General features: G+C 36.3%; 1 protein-coding gene across 1 annotated transcript; it reads left to right on the plus strand.

Annotated features, from left to right (window-relative positions):
* Nucleotides 1-480: 480 nt before the first annotated feature.
* On the plus strand, nt 481-14901 carry PDK4 (pyruvate dehydrogenase kinase 4). The gene is made up of 12 exons (XM_081079235.1): nt 481-629; nt 1262-2223; nt 3180-3321; nt 5399-5470; nt 5633-5817; nt 5983-6069; nt 6519-6596; nt 8466-8542; nt 10308-10406; nt 10881-10991; nt 11294-11407; nt 12587-14901. Exons 2-12 carry the CDS (start codon nt 2094-2096, stop codon nt 12728-12730), a joined length of 1239 nt encoding a protein of 412 aa, XP_080935361.1. The 5' UTR covers nt 481-629; nt 1262-2093; the 3' UTR covers nt 12731-14901.
* The last annotated feature ends 10323 nt before the right edge of the window (nt 14902-25224 follow it).

Here is a 25224-nt window from a genome sequence, read left to right on the forward strand (position 1 = left end):
GGGAAGGAGCTTGTTGGTGCCACTCTCATTGCTGCAGATAAAGCTCCCTGTGAAACAAACACTGAATGTTATTTTCACTCCCCTCCCCATTTTTTTATAAAAGCAAAAATCCTCTTTGGATTTCTTTCGGTTGTTGAAAATAGGTATAGGTCTTTCGTAAAAGCAAAGTGATGTAACAAACTTTTGAAAAGCAGGGTATACCTGCAACACATAGTGTCTTAGCCAACTGGGTAAACAGCGTGACCTGGCCATTCCAGTCCAGCTACCATAAATGTTGCCAATTATAACAACAGTTCCCATAATAGAGAAATGACATTAAAGAATGTAATGCACTGTGACAGTAACCTGATAAATATTATTGGATGGGATGACATGGAGACAAAAGTTTGGTAACCCTGGTTCACATTTAGCCCTAAGGCACTCTGTGAACATCATAAGACTTCACCTGACTTTTAATCATCGCCCAACACATAGGTCAGTAGTACTGGGTAAGCCAGGCCAAGCACTCAATGGGGTTTTTCTAAATTAGAACTGCCTATAATGCATCATTTCCATTACCGTTCCTCTGCAGATTAAAGAGTATAAGTCTTTATATTACAGATTTTTGCTTATTCCAAATCCCACACACGGTAAGAAAAAGCAAATGCATGCTTTTCTATTTTGTTCTTAGGATGTAATCCAGGAAAAAGAAGGTATTTTTAGCTTAAATATACCTGCTTCATCAGAGAATTTGATTTAGTCTTTTGGCTTCTGGAACACATTTTCTGTTTTTGTTTTTGCCTTATCAAGCTAAGCAAATATGTAACAAAGGATTCAGAATATAAAAATATAACTCATAGTGGTACCAAGGCTCATTGGCAAGTGGAAATGCAATTTGTTTCCCCAACTGTTTAAGCTTGAGTAGCAATAAAGCAGGGTGGGTGGGAATCACAAAATGCATCAGACATGGTACCAACCCTGATCCTTTTCAGAGGAGGGGGTGCAGAGAGGAACAATATAAGAACACAAATAGCTACAATATAATGTCATAAGTGACAAAAGCCATATTTGGGAAAGGGAGTAAGGTGAAGCAATTAGGAGAGATCTCTTGTAGCACATAGTTTGTGCTGGACATTTAAGGATAGAAAAGAATGTCTTAGGCAAAGATATGGATTAAGAATATTTTATACAGTTGAACTGAGCGAGCAAATATTGTGATGGGAGAAAAAGGTGAGTCAGACTGACAAATTGATCCCTTTTTTATTTTGTTTTTAATTAACAGAGTTAAACCTAATGGAGAGAATGTGTTACGGCAGAGAAATAAATCAATGGCCTTTTATCTCCGCAAGAATAAGGTAATGTATTTGGGGCCGTCTCAGCAAAAACAACTTCCAGTTCCTGACGTGTGCTGTTCTCTCGCTGCAAGAACTCTTTAGGGTGCTTAGTCCCCTCGCTATCCAATGGCAGAGAAGTCCATACTTTTCAACGCAGCTGATTGGTTACTGTAAAAGCCCCGCTCTGAGCAAGGACCAATGAGCTGCTGGAGTCCAGATTCTTGGAAATAGTTTCTGGCCGGGAATGTGTGACATTGAGACAGTCTCGCACTTGTAAACAAGGACGAGTCTGGGTGGGCCCCCAGCCCACGCGATGTCGGGCCACGTCCCAAGTGGCTGACCTCCAGCTCACCTACCTCCCGATGTCCGCTTTGGCTTCCAATTACCTTCTTCACAACAGGGCAATCTGTCAGGCCAGCCGCCGGGAGGCGGGGCCCCAAGTTCTTCATCTGAGCCGATTGGCTCGGTCCCAGGTTCAGGATGTGTCTCCAAGTCCCAGTGACTCCTCCCCTTTTGGAGTTGGGGGTGGGGCGCGTGCCGGGAAACCAATAAAACTGCAGACGACGGCCGGTGGTGGCAAGTCGAGCACTTGAGTCTCAAGCCACTCGCGTCTCTGACTCGCGGCCCGACTCCTCTGCTCCGAAGCGCCCCTGAACCTCAGGCCAGATCGGTCCTTGTCTCCCGGACGCGTCCCGCCGCCTCCTCGGTGCCAGGCTCTGTCCCACTCAGCCTTCACCCTCAAGTTAACCCTAGTCCCTGCCAGGCCCCGTGGGCATCAAGATGAAGGCGGCCCGCTTCGTGATGCGCAGCGCCCGCTCGCTGAGCAGCGCCGGCCTGGTCCCCCGCGAGGTCGAGCATTTCTCGCGCTACAGCCCGTCCCCGCTGTCCATGAAGCAGCTGCTGGACTTTGGTGAGCGGAGGACGTAGGGCAACGGCGGGTGCGCTGGGACTTGGGGACCGCCTTAATTTTCAATCCCGGTGCAGGGTAGGCTGGGTTCAGCGCTAAATACCAGCTGGGGTCCCCTTTGCTGCTGAACCTGGAGCCTCGATGCCGTGCACTTTGCCTTTTCCTGGATCTGCTTTCTTTCCGACAGGTTGTGTCTGCAGGTCACTTGCAGCCCCGCTGACACTGGATGGTTTGAGCTCATCTTTCCTCTTCTTTCAGTTCAAAGCTTTCATCAACATACTTCTTGCTTTCAGTCAGCATTTAACAGTGAACGAGAAACCTCATTCCCTCACGGCTTTAGCCCTTCTTGGAGAAGATTCCTAATATGATAAAGTAGCCTCAAATTAATTGAGATTTTTATCCCTTAGCCACCCTCCACAGGGTACATCTCTGTGTTCCTAACAAATTTGTTTCTTTACCGGTATAGTTGTCCATATATTTGCATTACTGCTGAAAATATTTACAAACTTTCTGCAGTAACCTTAGGAGGCAAATTTCAAGGATTTAAATGTGTTATTATTTATCACTGGTCTGGAAACATCACGACTTCCACCTTACCCCCTTCTCTCCCACTCCAGTTTCATATCTACAACGCTGTGAACGATATCTCATTGTCATTGTGGTGTTGACCAAACCCTGCACTCTAATGAATACTAAGAGCTATTGGCTGTTCTGACTTCTTGGAAGTGAATCCTCTTCAAAAAGAAAAAAACAATAATTCTCATATTGGTCACTTAAAAAAAAAAAAAGAAAGACTATGAGGAAGATACTCCTAAATTGTCTATAAACAGTAACCCAACTGAGGGTGAAATATAATTTTATAATATATGTGTTCATTCAATATTGGATAGTTGATGCTATTCAAACATGTCACTTAGACATACTTGTTTCCAAAAATTAAATAAATGTTATTATTACAGGTTCAGAAAATGCATGTGAAAGAACTTCTTTTGCATTTCTGCGACAAGAATTGCCTGTGAGGCTCGCCAATATCCTGAAGGAAATTGATATCCTCCCTGATCGATTAGTGAATACCTCTTCAGTGCAGTTAGTTAAAAGCTGGTAAGTAGTGAACCATTCTGAAACAATCTTGAGTTTTAAGACAGTTATCTAAGTATGAATTAGTCTAAAATATTACCATCATAATTGGAAACCAGGTAATCTGAGTAGCAAATACTTTTGAAATATGTAAACATTTTGTTTCATTAATTGAGGTAAGTTATCTTAAGAGTAGTTTTAAGCTAGAAACAGACATTTTTAACTTGAAAAAGTAAATACTTTCACAATGTAATTTTTATTTCTAGAAATATAAAAAATAATTGAGTTACTATTTCAGTTTTATATTTTAAATAATAAAAGACAGAGTTTAATATTGCAAAAGGAATCTTATCCTACAAATAGATAGATATGAATGACCACTATAAGACCTGGTATATTATATTATATTATATTATATTATATTATATTATATTATATTATATTATATTATATTATATTTTACCTGGTCTTATAGTAAAATAAGACCGGGTCTTATATTAATTTTTGCTCCAAAAGACCCATTAGAGCTGATTGTCTGGCTAGATCTTATTTTTAGGGAAACATGGTATTTAGAAAGAGCCTAATCTTTGTTATTTACAAACCAATTAACAGAGCAGGCTCTGGGTTCAAATGGTGCTTTTGCCTCTTCCCAGTTGTAGAATCCTTGTCAAGTGTCTTAAATTCTCTATGCCTCAATTCTCCCTTCTGTTATTGAAGGGAGTAAAGTATATGCCTCAGTGGCATATCTGAGTATAATTGAACGAGATAATTCATTGAAAAGCACTTACAAAAGTATCTGGCACACAGCCAGCACTCAGAAAGTGTCAGTTATTATCATCTCATTTTATAAATAAGGATACTGAAGCTTAAAGAAGGTAGATAATCCAAAGGAGCAGATTTTCAGAAAACAGAGCCAGGATATGCACTGAGGCAGGTATGCACCAGAGCCACATTCTAATCCACTGACTGCACAACTTTTCGTTCTTTGATTCAAGAAACATAGGTATTACATACCCATTAAACAATTACAATCTGAAACATATGCAATCTGTAGTATTTACTGCTGCTTTCAAGACTTCTATTCACTTATGAATGGAGTAGGAAAAAATATGAAGACGTTTTTAAAAAGTTGTTTTTAAATGCTTTTCTATAAAAAGATAAAAACATTTGCCAAACAAAACAGAAAACAATTCTGATCTGGAATAAAGAAATGTAAATGTAAGTTAGAAAGTTAAAAGTTGAGTTGTAGCTTTCTTTTTAAAAGTCTTATTGTTTTCCAAATGTCTTGGAGTTGTAGTTTTTTTATTTTTTATTAAATTTATTGGGGTGACATTGGTTAGTAAAATTACATAGGTTTTAAGTGTACAGTTTTTTAATACATCATTATATGTTACATTGTGTTTTCACAATCCAGTGTCAGTTCTTCCATCCCCATATATTTGACCCTCTTTGCCTTCTTCTCCCCCGACCGTTGCCCCCTTTGGTAACCACTAAACTGTTGTCTGTGTCTGTGAGTTACTGTTTGTTTGTCTTATTAGTTTATTGCTTTCATTTGTATGTCCCACATATGAGTGAAGTCGGTTGTATGGTTCTCGACTTTTTCTGTCTGACTTATTTTGCTTAGCATGATAATCTCAAGATCCATCCATGTTGTCGCAAATGGCAGAATTTCATCTTTTCTTATGGCTGAGTAATATTCCCTTGTGTATATGTACTACATCTTCTTTATCCAATAATTTATCGAAGGACACTGTTGTTTCCATGTCTTGGGCACTGTAAATAATGCTGCAATAAACATCGGGGTACATATAATTTTATGGATACATGTTTTCAGATCTTTTGGGTATTCACTTAGGAGAGGGATTGCTGGGTGGTATGGTCATTCTAAATTATTTGAGGAACCTCCATACTGTTTTCCATAGTGGCTGAACCAATTTACATTCCCACCAGCAGTGTATGAGTGTTCCCTTTTTTGGAGGTTTAACTTTAAGCATAACACTTACTTTGTCTTTTCAATTCATTTGAAAAAGACACTCTGTTTTCAGCCACTCGTTTCTGACTATTCAATTTTAAAACTTAAAGCATACCTGTCACTTTCCAGGTATATCCAGAGCCTGATGGAGTTGGTGGAATTCCATGAGAGAAGCCCAGAAGATCAGAAAGTGTTATCAGAGTAAGTTTTACGCATTAGAATACGTGTCCAAAACTTTCACTATTTCCAGACATACACCTATAAAAAGGGATACACACACTTATAATACATTTATAATCTAAGGAATATAAGTGAATGAAACTTATTTGAACTTTCACTAACTGTTAATATGTTTTGGCTTAGTTTTGTAGATACTCTCATCACAGTGCGAAATAGACATCATAATGTTGTTCCTACAATGGCACAAGGAATCATAGAATATAAAGATGGCTGTACAGTTGATCCAGTCACCAATCAAAATCTTCAGTATTTCTTAGATCGATTTTATATGAACCGTATTTCTACCCGGATGCTAATGAACCAGCACAGTAAGTTAGTTCATCATGGTCATGATATATAGAGATGGGTGTCGAATATAAGCCATATTCTATCTAGATTTTTCAATATTTGGTGGGTCACATTTTTTGTCAGTGGTAATTCTAATCATTATCCTGATTTTTATAACAATAATTTTTGTGTTTATTTTCCAACAGTTCTTATATTTAGTGACTCACAGACAGGAAACCCAAGCCACATTGGAAGCATTGATCCCAACTGTAACGTAGCTGCAGTGGTCCAAGGTAATTTCTACATTTTTGCATTTCCCTTATTGAGAATGTACACTATATGATTGACACATAGTTGAGGTGACTCTGAATGAATTTATGTTTAGAGTGTTCCTTTAATATTTTTTATAAATACTGCCATAAAGGTCCTTTGCTTTTGAGCGCCAGGTGTTTAAGCATACATTTGTAATATAAAAAAAATCCAAACATCAGTGGCTAATTTGCCATATTTTTATATATTGTATTTGATCTCTGAAGTATGCATATTACTACTGCTATAGCTATAACTTAAGGACTGTCATGAGTTTTCTTCAATAAAATATTTAAAAGGTATTTTTATATACATAAACTTTTACTCTAATAAATATTTTACATTAAGGATGGCGTACACACTGAAGATTACTTGAAAATTTTACGTGGCACAAATTCATTTCATCATTATGAAAAAAACACTTCTATTCCAGATGCCTTTGAGTGTTCGAGAATGCTTTGTGATCAGTATTATTTAACATCTCCAGAATTAAAGCTCACACAAGTGAATGGTAAGCTATAAATAAAATATATTTTAATGTATGGAAAATTGAGTGTTCTCCCAGTATGATTACTTCTTGTACATACAAAGCAACTTTTGTGTTCTATTTTTTCCCTTCTAAACTTGCATAGAATTTGTATACATTTTTTTTTTGAAGTCAAGGCTCTCTTGATCTCAACTGGAAAGTTCCAATTGAGCATATTGCGTTGCTAATGACAATTCATAAAGAATGGTTTGCACAAATAACTTGGGATTTAGAGTAGCAGCTAAGTTCCAATACCTTAGATCAAAAAAAAAAAAAAGTTGCTTACTACAGAATACAGGGAATGGGGGGCCAGAAGCAAGAGGAACCACTTGGGTAGTTTAGGAGATATCCTCTTAAAGCAGTTACTCATAAGATCTGGAATCAAAAATACTTTAAATTGTGCCATAAGAAATAAGCCAGTCGCAGAAGGACAAATACTGCATGATCCCACTTATATGAGGTATTTAAAATAGTCAAACTCACAGAAGCAGACAGTAAAATGGTGGTTGCCAGAGGCTGCCTGGTGGGGTGGAATGGGGAGCCACTATTCAATGAGCATAAGATTTCAGTTATGCAAGATGAATAAGTTCTAGAGATCTGCTGTACAACATTGTGCCGATAGTTAACAATACGATATTGTGTATCTACACGTCAATATATAAGAAGGTAGATGTCATGTTCAATGTTCTTACCAAGAATATTTTTTAAAATTACACTGTAGGTACGTATATACCAGTTTTGGAAGCAGAGTTGAATAGAGTTGAATAGCTTCAACTCTAGGGTACCTGAAAAGATAAAGTCTTCCCATGTTGCCTGAAGTGATTACATGTTGAATGAAGGCACAATTTTTATCCTATCCCGTAGTTGTATCTTAAAGCACGAGAGTATATAGTATACTTAAATTGGAATAACATTCTGTTTTCAATTCAAAGTAAATATCTTTTCAAGTAATAGTTATACATGAACAATGTTTATGGGTGGTGAGAATTAAAATCAAGTTGCTCAAATTAAGAGTAGCCTAACTCATGAATTGGGAATATGCAAATATAACTGATTGCGAAACTAAAAATAAGCTTACAAGTACAGATTGAAAAATATCTCTAAATATTAACAGCATTGCTGCATAACACTTGTAAATAAATTGCTTGAACTGTTTGATAAAATAAAGAGGGAACTGAGCCAGACGTTATGTTTTCGGATTCAAACTTTGCCAAGGTCTGGGACACCAAAGAATAATACTTTTACTTTTCTTTTGAAACAGTGTTACGAGGTTTTTGTTTCTTGTTTTCTTTAGCCTCTTGGTGAAACTTAAGCATATTTAGCTTGTAAGATTTAATGTTTGGGTGATAAAAATCAAAAAGAATCAAATGTGTATTTTTCCCCCATGCATTATTTTGTAAATTTCCATGGGCTACATCAATTTCAAAACATGAAAATTACAGCGAGCATTAATTTTGACATTATACTATAGATGTATTCATTTTTTCTTCTTTCTTACTGTGCATATAATTTTAACTCTGAGATTGTCCAGTACAGAAGTTTTGAAAATAGAAACAAATAATCCACGTAATCTAATTCATAGCACCCTTGTTGCACACTTCATCTGACTTTATACATTTGCAGAGAAATGCAAAAATTAATCATAGAGCACTGGGTAGCAACTGTAGTAGCATTTTGAAAATAAACACGTTGTGTTTGCTGTTTAAGAGGGAAGGTTCTAGGGTAGGATTTTGCAGTGAGAAGGATGGGGAATATGCCAAACCTGTTTAAGTCTAAAATGTTAATCAAATAGATATGGAAGTTCATTTTAATGAAATATTTGTTTACCAATTCTAATGAGCTGAATTTTTCTAGGAAAATTTCCAGGGGAACCGATTCACATTGTGTACGTTCCTTCTCACCTTCACCATATGCTCTTTGAACTATTCAAGGTATGACACTGCACAATAATTGCAGTTTGGTTGTTTTTAATTCACTGTTCACATTTTTATTTCCTTTATCATTCTGAGTAAACAGAAGCCTCACTATCTTCTCTCAAGCATGCTTCTGTGCTCCTAACAGAAGGTGGCTACTGTTAATGTTTGAAAGGGTACATTGAGTTCCTTGTAGCTTCAACATGTATTTGAGAATGCACAATATGATTCATGGTGTGTCAGTGCTCCCTATTCCCATTATGTTTGCAGGTGCCCAACAACACACTATTCATTCGTGTATTTGTTAAGGAGGGTCAGGGGTAAATGCTGTAGGGATTGAGGCCTTGTTACTTCCACCCCCGCAGGCTGATCCAATTCCAAATCCAGAGGTTCAGGTCCAGAATTAACTGTAGGTGGCAGAGCCCCAACCTGAGTCTAGAATATACGCGGAAGACAGTCTATTCTTTCAATGATCTACTTTAATGTGCATATGACTCACCTGGGGGTTTTGTTAAAAGGCAAATTCTGATTCACTGGGTCTCGGGTGGGGCCTGAGATTCTAATAAGCTAATAGGTTATGCTGCTGGTCCACAGTCCACATTGCATGGTTAGACTGTAGGGCAGTGCTTTTCAAACTTCCATGTGCATTCGAACCACCTGGAGGGCTTGTGAAAACACAGATTTTTAGGCTCTGCCCCCACAGATTTTAATTCTCTAGGTCTGAGAATTTGCATTTCCAAGAAACTTTCAGAGGATGGGGATGTTACTGGCCTGGAGTAACCAGGTGCTAAAATCAAATCCTGTCCTGGGTTCTAAGACCAAACTACATTTCTGTACTTAACACCAAAAGATGGAAAAACATGTGAAGCTTTCTTTGTGATAATCCCAATAGTCCTTCTGGACTGGAGAGGGGAAGCCTAAAGAAAGTGAAATCTGCTTCTAATTCTTCTCAGAATTTACTGTTTCCTAACTTATTCTAATGTTAGTGCAATGAGGTATTGATTATACTACAAACATCTGATCTATGTTATTTCACTTCAGCTAATGATTAAAACTTAATATTAAATGGAAACCAGAAAGCAGATAACTTACCAGCAGAAGGTTAGAGAAGAAAGTGGGTGAAACAAACCAAAACTGTGTCTGTACGAGATTCATCCAAGTTGTGTGAAAACTTATTTGAGTTACTTTTTTGTGAAAAGACAAAAGATACTTTTTTGTTGATTTGATTCATTTTTAAATTGAATAGTCCAACTCAGTTATTTTGCCTTCACTGGTAAAAGTTATGATAATCACATGCAAATTGAAATTGAATTTAGAATTATTTAGTATCCTTTTAAACAGCAACAACTTTTTCCCAGCAAATTTTATAAAAGCCAATACATTGGTTCAATGATTCACTGTTCATTTGTTATGTAATAGTCTTTGGTGTTTGGGTGCAAAATGTAATGGACAGACAGAAAAGAGAGTATTACAAAATATACTATGAAAAACAATTTCTACCTTTAAATTAAGCTTACAAATAAGAACTTGACAACTAGCAGAACGTTAGACATTACTCCCAGGTGCTATATTACATGGTAAATGAGTATTTGTCATTATACATCTGCATGACACATTCATAAATGGCTATTCAAAGAGCTGTTGTAACTACTAAATTAAAAAAAATAGGAATTACCGTCTTTGAATTACTGTCTGTGCTGCTTTTATTTTTAAACATAAAAAAAAATATTTATTGTCCCTCATTCTTCTGCCATTGAATTCCTTATGGTGTTGCTTTCTTTAGAATGCAATGAGGGCAACAGTTGAACACCAGGAAAACCAGCCTTCCCTTACACCAGTTGAGGTGACTGTTGTCTTGGGAAAAGAAGATCTTACAATTAAGGTAACAATTCTCTATTTTTCTTTTGAGTCTCTCTTGAGAGAATTAATTATTTTGCTGAGACATTCAGATGTTTTCCTGTGGCTTGCACTATCTAATTGGTGCCACTTAGTATGTTTTGAATATTTTTTGCTAAAATTCAATATAATGGTAAATTTATTACCATATCACAAAATAAAAATAATTTATGTACACAGCAGCTCAAAACGTTATTAAATGCATAAAATAGTCAACATATCAACTTTTCATTTTGGTGGATTTTTGACACCTTTTGGAAAAAAAAAAACTTGAAATCAATGAAGGCAGTGAAAGAGTTAAAAAAGAGGCCATAATAATAAAGCTTTTTGCTTTGAGCGATAGATCAAAGTTGTCTATCAGGTGACTTTTAAATGAAGGAAAGACATTTTTATATAGACAAATGCACATTGTTTTTAATGTATAGCTCTGATGACTTGTTTGTTTGTTTGTTCGTTTAAGATTTCAGACAGAGGAGGTGGTGTTCCCCTGAGGATCACTGACCGGCTCTTTAGTTACACATATTCCACGGCACCAACACCCGTGATGGATAATTCCCGAAATGCTCCTTTGGTAAGACCAATTATATGGCTAAGTTCATCCCAGCCACCTAGTTCTAAAAGTAGAGGAAGGATTAGAAAGAAGTATTTAGGCAAGTTCATCAATTTAGTTAAATTGGGCATGGGGGCTCTATGAGAAAGAATGATAAAGCAAGCTATAAATGGTGAAACAATTTAAAGGGCCTCTGATTGGAAACAGAAGATATTTATCTAGGTTCTAAGACATCAGTAACAGGTAGGATAATAACTCCCTCCCACATGGTATTCTAACGATCACATCCGTGGCTCTTTACCAATAACATCTTTCCCCTCTAGGCTGGTTTTGGTTACGGTTTGCCGATTTCTCGTCTATATGCCAAGTACTTTCAGGGAGATCTGCATCTCTACTCTTTATCGGGATATGGGACAGATGCTATCATCTACTTAAAGGTATACTTTAAATTCAATAGAAAAAATCATGCTTCTGAGACAATTGCTTCTTTCCCAGCCGAGTCCACTGTGAATACCCCAAACTGAGTCAATGCTAATAATGACCACAAGTCATTCTGTTTTCTCTTGGTATGTGTATATATACTATTTAATATTTAATAGGGCAACTTAACAAAAAGGAAGTGGAACCAAGTCTACCTGCCTCCAGTGAAGCAAAATTGTTTCCCAAGAAGCACTTTAGTTTCAGAATGAGAACATGCTCATGTGATTTTTTTTTTTTAAGGCAACTCCTTTGGCTTCTGTGAGAATAATTGTACTTTTGTTTTGCTTAAACTTGTGGGAAATATATGCTAATAATGTTCCAGCCTCAAAAACAACAGATATCAAGATACTCATGACCTTAAGCTGACCTTATTAGAAATCCAGAAAGGAAAGTTGAGTGCTCACTAGTTGTCAGTGGGATGTTTGGCATTTCCTGTTGAAGCTTTAAAGCTGGGTGCATGTTTTATCTATTTCTGGTAAAGCCTCAATTTATTTGTTAAGGTCACTGTTCTGATTCCGTTTATCATTTGCCAACTATTTTGACTGAAAATATATTTACACATATTAGCACCTAAAACATTAAGGCTCCAGGCTCCCATTCTGTGCCAGGGAATTATTTGTCAAATGAATCTTTGACCATCTGAAATAATTAACATATTTATTTATTAAATGAGCTAATACTTCAAAGTATTGGGAAGAATTAATAGATTGTATATTTATAGTATCAGATTTTAATAGATTAATAGTATCAGATTAGGACTCTTTATCCCAGATATTACAGTTTTGCCTGGAAAGGATAGTTTTGCTATTCAATTCTTTCGTATCAGTAACATCCAAAAAAGGAACGTGTGTAAATATTGAACACAAATTCTGTTCCTTAATTTATAATTTTATATATACTATTTCATCCCCTATAGGGTAGTGATAATATTTGTTTTTCAGTTTTCTTTTATATAATGCCTAGTGTTCTGTGGGCCCTGGTGTACTCTTATTACTAAATCAATTAAAATAATGTATTTGAATGTTTGATATATTTTTTTTTACCTCTGAATTTATTTTGAATACTCTCTTGGAGTATAAATTATGCCATAAATAATTTCTTTGGTTTGATTTTTTTTTTCCACCCTCTCCTTTCAGGCTTTGTCTTCTGAGTCTGTAGAAAAACTGCCAGTCTTTAATAAATCAGCCTTCAAACATTATCAGATGAGCAGTGAGGCAGATGACTGGTGTATCCCAAGCAAGGAACCAAAGAACCTGGCAAAGGAAAAAGTGGCCGTGTGATGAGAAACGCTCAGGACACTTGAAGGGATCAAAGTGGGTCTACAGCAGTGCTGCTTCCTGAATGTTTGCATGTGAACTCTCAGTCCCTGAAAAACAAACAACCGCCACAAAAACTCATTGAGCAGAACACCAAAGGGAAGAGGAGCAAAACTCTTTTCTGTGACCCAGGAAAGCACAGCGCAGGACTACAGGAGTGAACACATGGCCGGCTCTTTATTCTTTTTACTTAGAATAATGCTTGGATTTATATCAAATCCTAAAGAACATGATAAGCCTCAATTTTTCATCTGTTTATCAACAAGAACGGGAAAGGGAGCGAAGTGAAGCTACAGGCTGGCAGTTTCAGTAGACTGATATTTTAGACCTCTGGTTGGCATCATAAGATATTAATGTTTATGAGATATCAAGTGTCAATTATACCAGCATTTTCCTGCCATTCAAAGCAGTAGGGTTAAGTGTACACTATATGATTAGAAATGTATATGAATGTACATTTTGTGTTCATTATGTATCTTTGTGCTCTAGAGAGGGAAAACTGGTAACTAAAATAACATTCACTTTGAATAAGGAATGAGTCAAACATGTTATTCAAAGTTACAGCCAAGGCATTGAGCCTATGTGAAAACTCAGAAGAAAGCCTTTTCTGATAAATACAGGATCTTTCTTATGATGCTTTCCCTGTTAACACTTCACATAATAAGTGAACACTTGTACCAGGTGCCTAGTCTTCAGTGAATTTTAAAATATACACTGAATTCAGGATGTTGGAGGTTGGTGAGAGAGAAAGAATTGCCAAAGTGATAGCAAAAATAACCCTCACCTTGCTTTGTTTATAAATGAAATAGTAGATTGGAAAAACTGATGTTAGGGAACGAAATCATGCATTCAGAACCTAACAAAGTAGGAATGGCTGTTCTCTACTCTGCAGTGGTGGTAATGCAAAGGCATCCATTTTCTAGGTTTTAAAAGATGTATTTTTGATATACTTAATTATATTCTCTACACCCCACCATTAACATGTCTTTAAAAAAATATTCCCAATTATCAAATGGCTCAAGAACATTAGAATTTAAATACTTCTTGGTGTATATTTAACAAGTAGCCTGGGAGTAAGAGGACTTCATGCTAGGATATTTTCATTTGTGAATCATTGAGATTAAGAGCTAATGAATGACAGCTGTAATGCATATGGAACTTTTGGGGAGTTCAGGTATGCAGGTTGACAGGGAAGAAATGAAAAAACAAAAAAAGAAAAGAAGGAAAGAAGGTGGGAAAGAAGAAAGGATGGAAGGGAGGGAGGGAGAGAGGAAAGGATTAAAGGAAAGGAAAGGAAGATGGAAGGAAGGGAAACAGAAGGCAAGCATCTTGCTGATTTCTGCACAAGTTATTTCAAGAAATTATCCATATTTTCATGGATAAATTATTGGTAGGAAGATGAATTGGTGCCTTTCAAAACAGTGTGACATATTTAAATGGCTCTCTCATTCTTGCAAGACATTAGACTTTAATGAGATAATAAACTCTTCTGTGTCAAATTGATATTCAAACTGGAATACAGGAAAACTAGACCTTGCATTGGAAAATAATCAGTAATCTCTATGTGTTGAACTTAACATTTGTGTTTAATTTTGTCATGGCCTGTTGTGGTGGTGCTTCTGGGAGTGGTCATAGAAGCCTTAAACTATTTGTTGTGCATTTCACATTTCATCATCAGAAGTTTAAGTGACTTTTCTTGATGATGGGATTCTGGCTTCTGATTACACAAAACTATTTGCCAGTTATTTTGACTTTGAGGTTAACTTAAAGGTTATTTGACTTTTCAGTTTTTACTGAAATTAAACATTTTTGCATGTAAATACTTGTATTTACCAAAGATTTAAAGCAGTTGATTAATTAATTAACCCAAACACTGTGAACTATCTTTAAAACACTAGAGAAAAAGAAATGTTGGGATCTCAATAACATCAACTGTGTAAATGCAATTCTATAAAATAGAAGTAGTCTACATTGGTATTTGTGAAATTATGGAAGAGCTTTAGGATTCTAATGAATGGATACCGCACATTAAGACCCACTTAAATTATTAATGTATAAATTGTGTTTTTGTCTCCAGGCTCTGTACAGAGAAATGTGATAATTTTTATAATAAACATTTTTATTATAATAGTAGACATAGTCTTTTAAATTTCTTTTCTCAAATTAATGGCAAAATACTAAGAAGAATTTGAGGTACACATTTTCCTCACTTTATATTGAAGTCCAATTTATCTACATATTGGGTATAGTCTTTTAAAAGTATTGAAAACAACTTAAAACCTTAATTTTTAAACAAAATATACGTACTTTATAGCAGTCCAGAAATTTCTAATCATCCTATGCTTTCTTATTTATGCTCCATAACACATAGTACAATTTGTATTTATTTACATGAATATATTCAACAATCATTTTTGCAACACATGTATTCTTTATAGTTTTGGGTACATTTACTTAAAGTTTTATTTAAGGACTGTATTCACATAACAAATACAATGGAGTACCAAAATAATTACCTAGATAATTTAGATTCCCCAATAATTTATGGATTAAATAATCTGAAAAATAAATAATAAAATAGAAATTCAATAGAAATTACTGAGTTAAGTCATGGCATGTTTTATCTTTGCTATCTCCACACCATCTTTCTTTACTAATTTAATCCCACTTTACCTTCAGACAACATCCTTTCTACCTACCTCCATAATGCCCTTATTGGTAAAATTTTGCACATTAATGAAAGGGAAGCACAAGGGAGGTTGGAAGGAAGGAAGGAAGGACGGAAGGAAGGAAGGAAGGAAGGAAGGAAGGAAGGAAGGAAAATTAGAATAAAATAAAATTAGTGGAATAAATTTGCCATGATTAAATTCTAAACTCTTGTCAGAATAATCATATTTGAATAAAAAATGCCATCAATCTAAGACATTAGACCTTAAAGAAACATATACTAAAGCCCTTCATCACTGTCCTATACTTGATGCCCCTCATTTCTTGTTTTGCGAAAGAAGTACTGCACTGTATGTCTAAAGAAAGCATGCACACATGCATATGCACATGTAAACATGTACACACATGGGATTTAGCTGTAAATTTCCTTGGAGTAAGCTGTTTGGGAGGTAGGGAGTTTGTGTATTCCACAGTCTCAGAACTTTCATCCACATTTCCATAAAAACTACAGGACTTCATTCAAATGCCACACTTTTCCATTTACATGCACATATATCTTTTTGACAAAATCAATATGTTTACCGCAAAAGATACTAATTTTCAAGGTCAACAAAGCAGGCTGAATATTCATCAGCACAATATACTGTTTTTACTAAATTTCAAATTTGGCTAAAAGTGGTAGGAGAATTTGATCTTAGCTACAATGACATGTGCAAAGAGAGATGGAAATCATTGTGAGCTAGTAGCTTGGGCATTGACTTTGATAATTTCTTTATATAATTTTCTACTATATTTTCAGGTACTGTACTTATGCTTAGATGTGTACCAATAGTGCAAGTGTATATGGAATCTCCAGGTCACTTTGGTCTGTCCTGGTGAAAGAATTGAGGGGCTTTCATAATTTCACAGGATATTATGTAAGAAGTCCCCCACTTGGCTTCTATCTTGATTAGCATTCTAGCCGTACCTGTCTTTTTTGGATTTTTCACTCTTTTCCTTACATCACAGTTACTTAGGCACTCAATAAACATTTCCTGGATAAATACATGAATAAATACATCAATAAACTTCTGCCTATAGAACAGCATTCTTGCATTTAAGGGAAGATCCGAACTCTGTATTAAATAAATGCACAGCAAATATAAGATTTTATGCTATAAATGGTTTACAAGGAGTTTTACAACATTGTAGAAACTCTGGAACACTTTTCTAAACCAGTTGAATTGCAACTGATCTTTTTTTAGTGTCATTCTCCACTGGTGTTCTTTGGCTAATGGAAATTATTACATATTTCAAAAGAAATTAAATGATGGGTAAAAGTTATTAGAAGTAAGAAAATTTCTTGAGTAAATGGGTCAGTGTTTCAGATTTTATGACTATTCTTCCTTCTTGTTCACCTTGGACTCAGATGGAAAAATTTTGCCATCCATATTTCATGTCCACTTAATGAAAATGAGCAACTGTTTTTTAATGAGATTTTTCAGTTCTTACCCAAGTGCAAATAAACATTAAATGCCTCTCAAAACCAACAGAAATGTCAGTAATCTTGAAAACATGTTGTCTAGTAAATGATGTGAAAATTATGTGAACTGTCTTAGTGATAAATCCAGCAACAAAATAATAAAGTTTGTCAACAAATTATGAGACGTCATTTTCATGTTTACTGCTACCATTTAATGTAATGAAAATAACACAGGACTGGTTGTCAAGTAATGCAATATAGCTAGATATTATTTATTACCATACTACTTTCCATAAATGTAAAAAAGGTGCTTTAATATCTAAGACAATAGCCTACTGAATGGCAAAGTCTTGAATTTTTAAATCAACTCTATTAAAAGTATGCACTTTAATGTGTTTCTAGCTCTGAAATACACTTTGATATCTGATAGAGTTGCTCTCAACTCAGTCTTTTCAATTCATTTTTAAGGATAACAAAATTTGTATGAAATTACAAATTTGTGATCTGAAAATGAAATAACAATTTGAAAACAAAAAGAAAAACCTTATACCATGTTCTTAGGCAATTCTCCTTACCTATTTGAGTTCCAGTTTTATCTTTATCTAAATGAGATCTAGTTGTTTAAGGAAGGCACTTCTAACTTTAAAGTTTTTTAATCTATATTTTCAGATGATTCTTTCCTGAACACCCATACTCCAATCTGTCTTCAGTCCAAACTAGGCTTCTTATAATATCACTTATCCAGCTCAACATCCTTTGCTGGCTTCCCAATGCCTAAGAATCTGATATTTATAGTTTTCTACATGACCAATCTTAGAACTTGTATCCTTCATTACTGAATGGTTCAATATATATTGTCTTCTAAATACGGGACAAACACATTTCTTTTCACTCATTATACATATGCCTACCTGAAATGCCCTTCCCCTCATCTGTGTTTTTGTTTGTTTGTTTGTTTGTTTTCCTAAACACTGCTTAACCTTTTAGATCCAACTCAAATTCCACTTCCATAGACTGGACCTCCCACTTCTCACAACTTCCTCCTCTAAACTCTCTCATTGGTCAGGGCCATTTTAGTATTTGACACGTAATTCCTAAGTTTGCTAGTTAAATGTTATGGAGAGATATGAAACCCAGAAACTCAACTAGATTGTGTGTTCCCTGCAATCCAAGACTATGGATTACACATACCTTTATAAAAACCATGATGTTAAACCTGTCTCATGTATAGTAGACATTAAATGATATTTCTGGATTAATATATTTTTGATGAGCTGGAAGACAGTGAATGGCAATAGAATAATTCCTAGGTGAGAAGATTATTCTATTGATCTAAAACCAAATCAACCCATCTTAATATTTCTTAATGGCCCTCATCATTTCTTCTCAATCTGGGAAAGATTCATGTTTATTTTCAGGTTAATCATGGCTGTAACATATTCACAAAAAAACTAAATTAAACATTTTATTTCATGCTTAAAAATCAATCTTTGCCTTCATGGGCCTTATCGTCCTATTGAAGCATGAAACGTGAAAAGTTGAATCATGACCAAAGATTTTAATAACAGTTCAAATTAACAATAGAAGACATGTCATAATTTCTAATATAAGTAGTCAGGCAAATGCACTATCATTAATTGGTATAGAAATTTAAAAAAGGAAAGGTGACTTCAGGCTCATGTAAATAGGTGGAAAGAGGACAGTTTATGTGGAGGAAATGGGAAGAAGACCATGATGAAAGTATTGAGAGAGGGTAGGAAGGGTAAGTTGGAGCTAAACTGAAGACAGTTTGAATGTCTGGATGTGGTACCCGGTGTATCAAGGAGCCTTTTACTGGGATAGTAAAAGGATCAAAACAGTTTTGTTTGCTAAAATACTGAGATCATGTGTTTCACTATCAGTTTGTTTACAAAATACAGTGCAGCAATCAGAACAATTTTCTGAAATGAGAAAATAATTTAATGTTCAAATAACTAACGAGAGCATCTGTGGTGTCTGTTGATGGATGAGTGAAAACAGTGGGTTTTTGCCTGAATATTGTAGTGGTCAGGCATGTACTCTGGAGCCAGACTACCTAGATGTCCTTCCCAGCTGTGCCACGTAATAGCCATGGCAAGTTACATAACTTTTCTCTGCCTTAGTTTCCTGATCTGTAAAGTGGGGATAATATTACAGCATTTTCCTTATAGGAATCCTGCAATAATTAAAATGAGTCAATATAGGTAAAGTATGTATAACAGTCTTTGGCACATAATAAAATTTACATAGAAAGTAGCTATTTTATCAATAAGGTTATTTAAGTATCAGATACTGGATCCTTGTATTAAGTTCCTATACAAATAAGTTGGTAGAAATAGAAATAAACTACTGTCCTTCAGATATGAGTTCATACAGTGTGAGCATGCAATATCAATGCTAATGACAAATTTGCTCCAATCTACCCTATTGCCCGATTATGAAACCTGGGTAAGATTTTTGGGGTCAAAGAATGGTCTGTGACCAGAAACCACTGAGCAAGGCTGAGTGAAGCTGTTCAGGCAGGGATCAAACCCAGACCTTGACCGCTTTGGTAATGCAGTCCAGTAAAAAGCTGGGTGGATGGTGGGGTCATGTGTTACCTAATTGGATTTATTAACTCTTTTGGGTCCCTCTGAGGGCACTGCACAAAACAGCACCTCCCTGAACACTGAGGAGGAACTGGCTCACTACATATTATAAATTAACACACAGACTGCTGAACCCAGCACCTTGCTCAAAGCATGCTCTCAATAATTGTATATTGAATGAATGAAAAGAGACTTAAGCCATTAAAGTAACAATTAGGCTTCAGTTGTTCTAGGCAGCCTCTTTGCTCTTCTAAATATCATATTTCATCTTGTGAAAGCAGACCTCCAAATGATAACAAAAACAAGCACAAAACATGAATTTTTAAAAGCCTTTGAAAACAGTTCCCTGGCTTGTTGGAAAGTAGAGAATGTTTTCTTACCTTTTTTTAAAGACTGTCTGACAATAGTTCTTTGTAACTAAAAATATATCCGTATCTGCAGTGTTAGAGAGTCAGATGAGATACTTATTTTTACATAATCCAGATAGTTCCAGGCAAAATTTCACTTACCATGCTTTAATTTGGGGGAAATTATTTTAGGGATAAAATTTGTCACTGAACTTGAAGAAATGATTTCTTAAACAAAGGTAATCTATAAGTTATAATGTTGACTTGATTTTTTAAAAAAAACTATAGTTTTTTTAAAACTACAGTTTTTAAATATTGGACAAAAATATTTATTTCATATATTAGAATATAGATTGGTTTCAGTAAATTTCTTCTCTCTCTGAACCCTTTTAAAATTGAATAATACCTAAGCAAAAAAAATTCTATAGAACTTATTATATGGCGAGTATTTTTCAAAGGATTTTACATTAATTAATTCATTTTTTCTTTTACAACATGTTATATTATTAACTCTTTTGCATAAATGTACTCCTTTTATCCTCATAACATCTGTGATATTGTTATTCTACCCATTTTACAGATGGGAAACTGAGCCAGAAAGAATCTAGTAAGTTGCCTCTATCAAGGGACACAGCTGGGATTTAATTCAAAGTATTATATACTCCAGAGTTTTGTTTTGAGGAAACCCCTTTGAGGAATGTACCCAAGACAGCAACAAATCAGAGTGATGTTTGAGGTCATGCAAATAAGTAGCTCATAACTAATCTACAGGGGAGAGAGTACCCTGCCACTGGCCTCATCAGCACTGAGTCTAACCAGAGAGCTGCAGGGCCCGGATTTCCTCAGATAGTATTACCAGAAGGCTCTATCAACTAGCAGAGCCACCTGAAGCTATGCATTACTAGGCCACTTAACTATTCTTCAGTCATGGAGACTGTGGATGAAAAAAAGGGGTTCTTTGGAAAGTAACCTCACAAGGTGATCTGATCATAAAATCCTAAGTGGGCAGGTCATGGTGGGCAGTTACGTCCCAGGCCTATAACTTTTAGTAAAAAGATTATTTTTGCCTTATGCAAGCCCTGTCCATTGTTTCTGTACATCTAGTTTAATGCCTCCTTGAAATGCCTTTTTTTAGATCCCTTCTTCTAAAGGGTGACCACCCTCAAGAAAACACATAATATCTCATTAAATATCCTGTAATTCAATCCCTGCCTTGCCTTTTCCCATCTTCCTGTTATCTACCTTATGTTCCCTATTTAATTTCAAATGCATAAAAGAAGCTGCAAAACTGTTACTTGTTGGAGCATTTGAGATATTGCTCCCCAGCATATGTCATCAGTTGGGCTCAAATAAACTCTTATAGAAATTCTCTGCAGGCTTAGATGTTTCTTACATTGATAAGGCAATTCACTTACTCAGCAAGCAACCACCAAAAGATTTCTTAAGTACCACAGTCTGCCAGTCACTAGAAATGCCATCATGAATTACAAAGATTCCTACCCTCAAGGACATAGCCTACTTGTGAACACAGAAATTAAATTTGTAAATATTGATATGTTTTAATATTCATATTTATTTATATTATCCTGAGAGTTAGATACAAGATTTCTGGGGCAGGGAGAAACTCTTTGTACTTCTAAAAACTGCATCAGTTCCCTTAGCCTCAACTTTTTTCCCCTTCTAGAGTCATGCAATGAGAGGCAGATGGCACCTTATACTTACTGTGGTCTGTACTATAGGTGAAGAACCCCATGAAATCTGACAACTAATATAGAAGAGGGACAGCTGTCTCCCTTTTCATCCTTTGTGAGACTCTGAGAGAAAACTTTGCTCCCTAATGGACACAAACTCTCTCTGGGGAGAAAATAGGGAGGATCGTGTGTTCTTACCCTTTGGCATGTAAGACAAGTTTCTCTGAGTTTACAGCTGTTTGGAATGTCTCCAGGCCTCAGGGTCTTATCATCCCTTGCAGCAAATACATACCTCCAGAGAGGCAAGTCTCTTACTATTTATTCAGTTAACTTTAAATTTCAAGATCTTCCTTTGACCCAGGTCCCAGCAAAATTTGCCCTGACAGCCCTAACTATGCAGACACATAAAAATATTTGCTACCTGACAATTATGAGGATAGTTACTGCTGCCGAAGATGGGTTCTTGGTGAACATTGCAGGAAATAATTCAGGGACACACCAAATAAGCCAAGCATGCAGCAGATTTATTAAAAGGATAATATACTCTCTAGAACTTGAGAGAGGGCAGGCCTGGAGAAGAGCAACTGCGCTGAAGAACAAAGAGGCTTAGGAATTTATTATTTCTAAAATGAGGATACGAAATAGTCAAGACTTAGGGGTGGTGTTCTAGGCGTTCCTAGGCGGGTCCTTGCTGACCACTCTTTCCCATCAGGAGGAGGGATTTTTGTCCTTATTTGTTCTTTGTCAGAACTGTCATGGTGGCACAGGGGATGGAGATTTTCCCTAAGATGCTAATAATATTCTAATCCATTATAATTCGCTAAAGTTCATTTTGGGTGGCAAGATAGCATCCTGGATGTGCTCTCGGCCACTGAAATCTCGCTCTGGATGGTCTAGTGACTGTGCTTTTTCTTAACCCCTTTCCTGGAATGGTTGGATAATAGACGAATGAACATATATGAAGTTTTTATACATAAAAATAATGTCATTTATATACAAAGCAGCTCAAAATGTTATTATTAAATACATAAAATAGTCAAAATATCAACTTTTTGTTTTTTGTAGATTTCTGACACATTTTGAAAAAAAACTTGAAATCAATTAATGCAGAGGAAAAGTTAAGGATGAACTCCACTTCATTGACTGTGTAGATGCATGACCAATGTGATGTACAATTGAAGCTGAAGTAGAATAATATTGCACCTGTAAGAATATATATGGGGAGGGAGAGAGAGAGAGAGAGAGAGAGAGAGAGACTAGAGGTGGAATATAGCATAAGGAAGATAGTCAATGCTATTGTAACAGCTATATACAATGTCAGAGGGGTACTACTAGCTTGGGGGAGGGGGATATTACTTTGTGAGGAGCATAAATGTCTAACTATTATGTTGCTTTGTACACCTGAAACTAATCAAAAAAAGAATCCAGGAAAAAAAATAAAGAGTTAAGGATGATCTCATTTCCTCCTAGCTCTGTTTTCCTGCACTTCCTCCTTCCCTTTCTCCCCTCCTCCCCTCAACCCTATTCTTTCTGTCTACAGTAACAGTCCCCCCTCAAGAAATCTGTGCCTTTGTAATCTTACAAGGAATCTGGGGAGGAAAGTTTGTCCTCTGAAACTGTTTCCTCATGAACAGGGTCGTCTTCTTTGCCTGTGGGCCCCAGAGTTCCTTGCTATTCTATTATAGTGGGGAGGGGGCTATGGAGGGCCTAGGGAGTGCTGGAAGGGGCAGTCGTGAGAGAGGGGCTGCTTGGTTGTGCAGCTGCTGGCATGGTTTGTCGTCCTCAGGAGGAACGGGTTGGAATCTTTGGCGGACCACCATCTGGAGATGAAACTGCTGTATCTTATCTGTCTTGGGAGACTGACTTGTTTGTCTGTTTGAAGACGAGCTTAAGGTCTTCAACCAGCTCACAGGAATAGGATGTTGTTTTGGGGCTCTCTCAGTGACCGTCTTCCTTTCTGGGGGAGTCCTGTGGAGACTTAAATGAAACAGGTTTGATTCAAGAGAGGTGGAGCCAGCTACTGACTCCTTGTAGCTTGACAGTGGTTGGCATGCTCAGGAGAACTGTATAAAATCCCTCCCGTTTAGGAGTTAACTGGTCTGCCGGGGACTTCTCATCTTAGAGGTTTAATAATATTTAGTCATCTGGTTCTATGGGTTGTAATGGGGTTGGCCTGGAGGAGTGCTGATCCCCATGTTCCCTGAGTGTCCATTGAATCTTTCCCAAGTTAATGATATAAGAAATGACAGAATTGAGATGAGAGTCTACAAGCAGATCAGACATAAAAGAGGCCTCCCATAGAGCATTTTGTAAGGGCTAAATTGTAAGGGCTCTTCTGGAGCAGTTTGACAGAGAAGTAAAGCAGTGGGCAATCATCGCAACTGGGGCTCGGAGGTCTCCTGACAAAGCCTGCCCAGAGGAGTTTTTCAAGTTTGGTTTGTTCATTCTATTTTTCCTGAGGATTGAGGTCTGTAGGAAGAATGGAGTTTATAAGTTATCCTTAGGGCAGACACCAGACTTTCGGTGACCTTACTGACAAAGGAAGGTTCGTTGTCACTCTGGAGTGAACTGGGAGCCCAACTCTTGGGATTATCTCCTTTAATAAGACCTTAGAAACCTCAATAGCCTTTTCCGTCCTAGTAGGAAATGCCTCTATCCACCCGGTGAAGGTCTCTATGAAAATAAGTAGGTTTTGATATCTCTGGCACTGAGCATCTGGATGAAATAAAGCTGCCAATTTTCCCCAGTGCAGGTCCCTCTATGCTGGACTGGTTTTAGTAGTGGAGGTGGCCTTAACTCTTCAGCTGAGTTATTTACAGTGCAGAAGGTACAAGCCACGGTCACCTTTTATAATGACTGTAAGCAACTTGGCCCCAATGAAGAGACGATGGGCCAGAGAGAGCATGGTATCCCTCCCTAGGTGACTAGAGTCAGGTAGGAATTTAAATATGGCCTATTGACTATGGGCAGGTAACAAAATCTTTTTATCAGAAGTTAACCACCATCCCTCTGCCATTTTTTTCTTCTGTTTTTACATTTGTGTGTGTTTAAGATTTTCATTTAAAATCTAGTTAGCATACACTATTATATTAATTTCAGGTACACACAACATTTAATTCAACATTTATATACCTAAAGAAGTGATCACCATGGTAAGTCCAGCAACCATCTGCCATCGTACCATGCTAATCATAATATGAGTACTATTGGCTATATTCCCTATGCTGTACATTACATCCCCACAATTTATTTGTTTTATACCTGGGAATTTAGACCACTTATTGCCCTTAACGTTTCCCCTCTCTTTTGAATTTTTCCATTACAGATGATAGTCAATATTATTTTATATTAATTTCAGGTTTACAGCATAGTTTTTAGACATTTACATAATTTAGGAAGTGATCCCCCTGCCTAGTACTCACCTAACACTATACATAGTTATTACCATATTATTGGCTATATTCCCTATGCTTTACTTTACATCCCCATGATTATTTTTTAACTACCAATTTGTACTTCTTAATCCCTTCTCCTTTTTACCCTGTCTCCCAATCCCCTCCCATCTATCATCCCTAAAAAATCTAGTACCCATCTGACACCATATGTAGTTATTACAATATTATTGACTATATTCCTTATGTTATAACCTACAACCCCATGCCTACTTTGTAACAACCAATTTGTA

This window comes from Rhinolophus hipposideros (assembly GCF_964194185.1).
Source record: "Rhinolophus hipposideros genome assembly, chromosome: 18".
NCBI lineage: Eukaryota > Metazoa > Chordata > Mammalia > Chiroptera > Rhinolophidae > Rhinolophus > Rhinolophus hipposideros.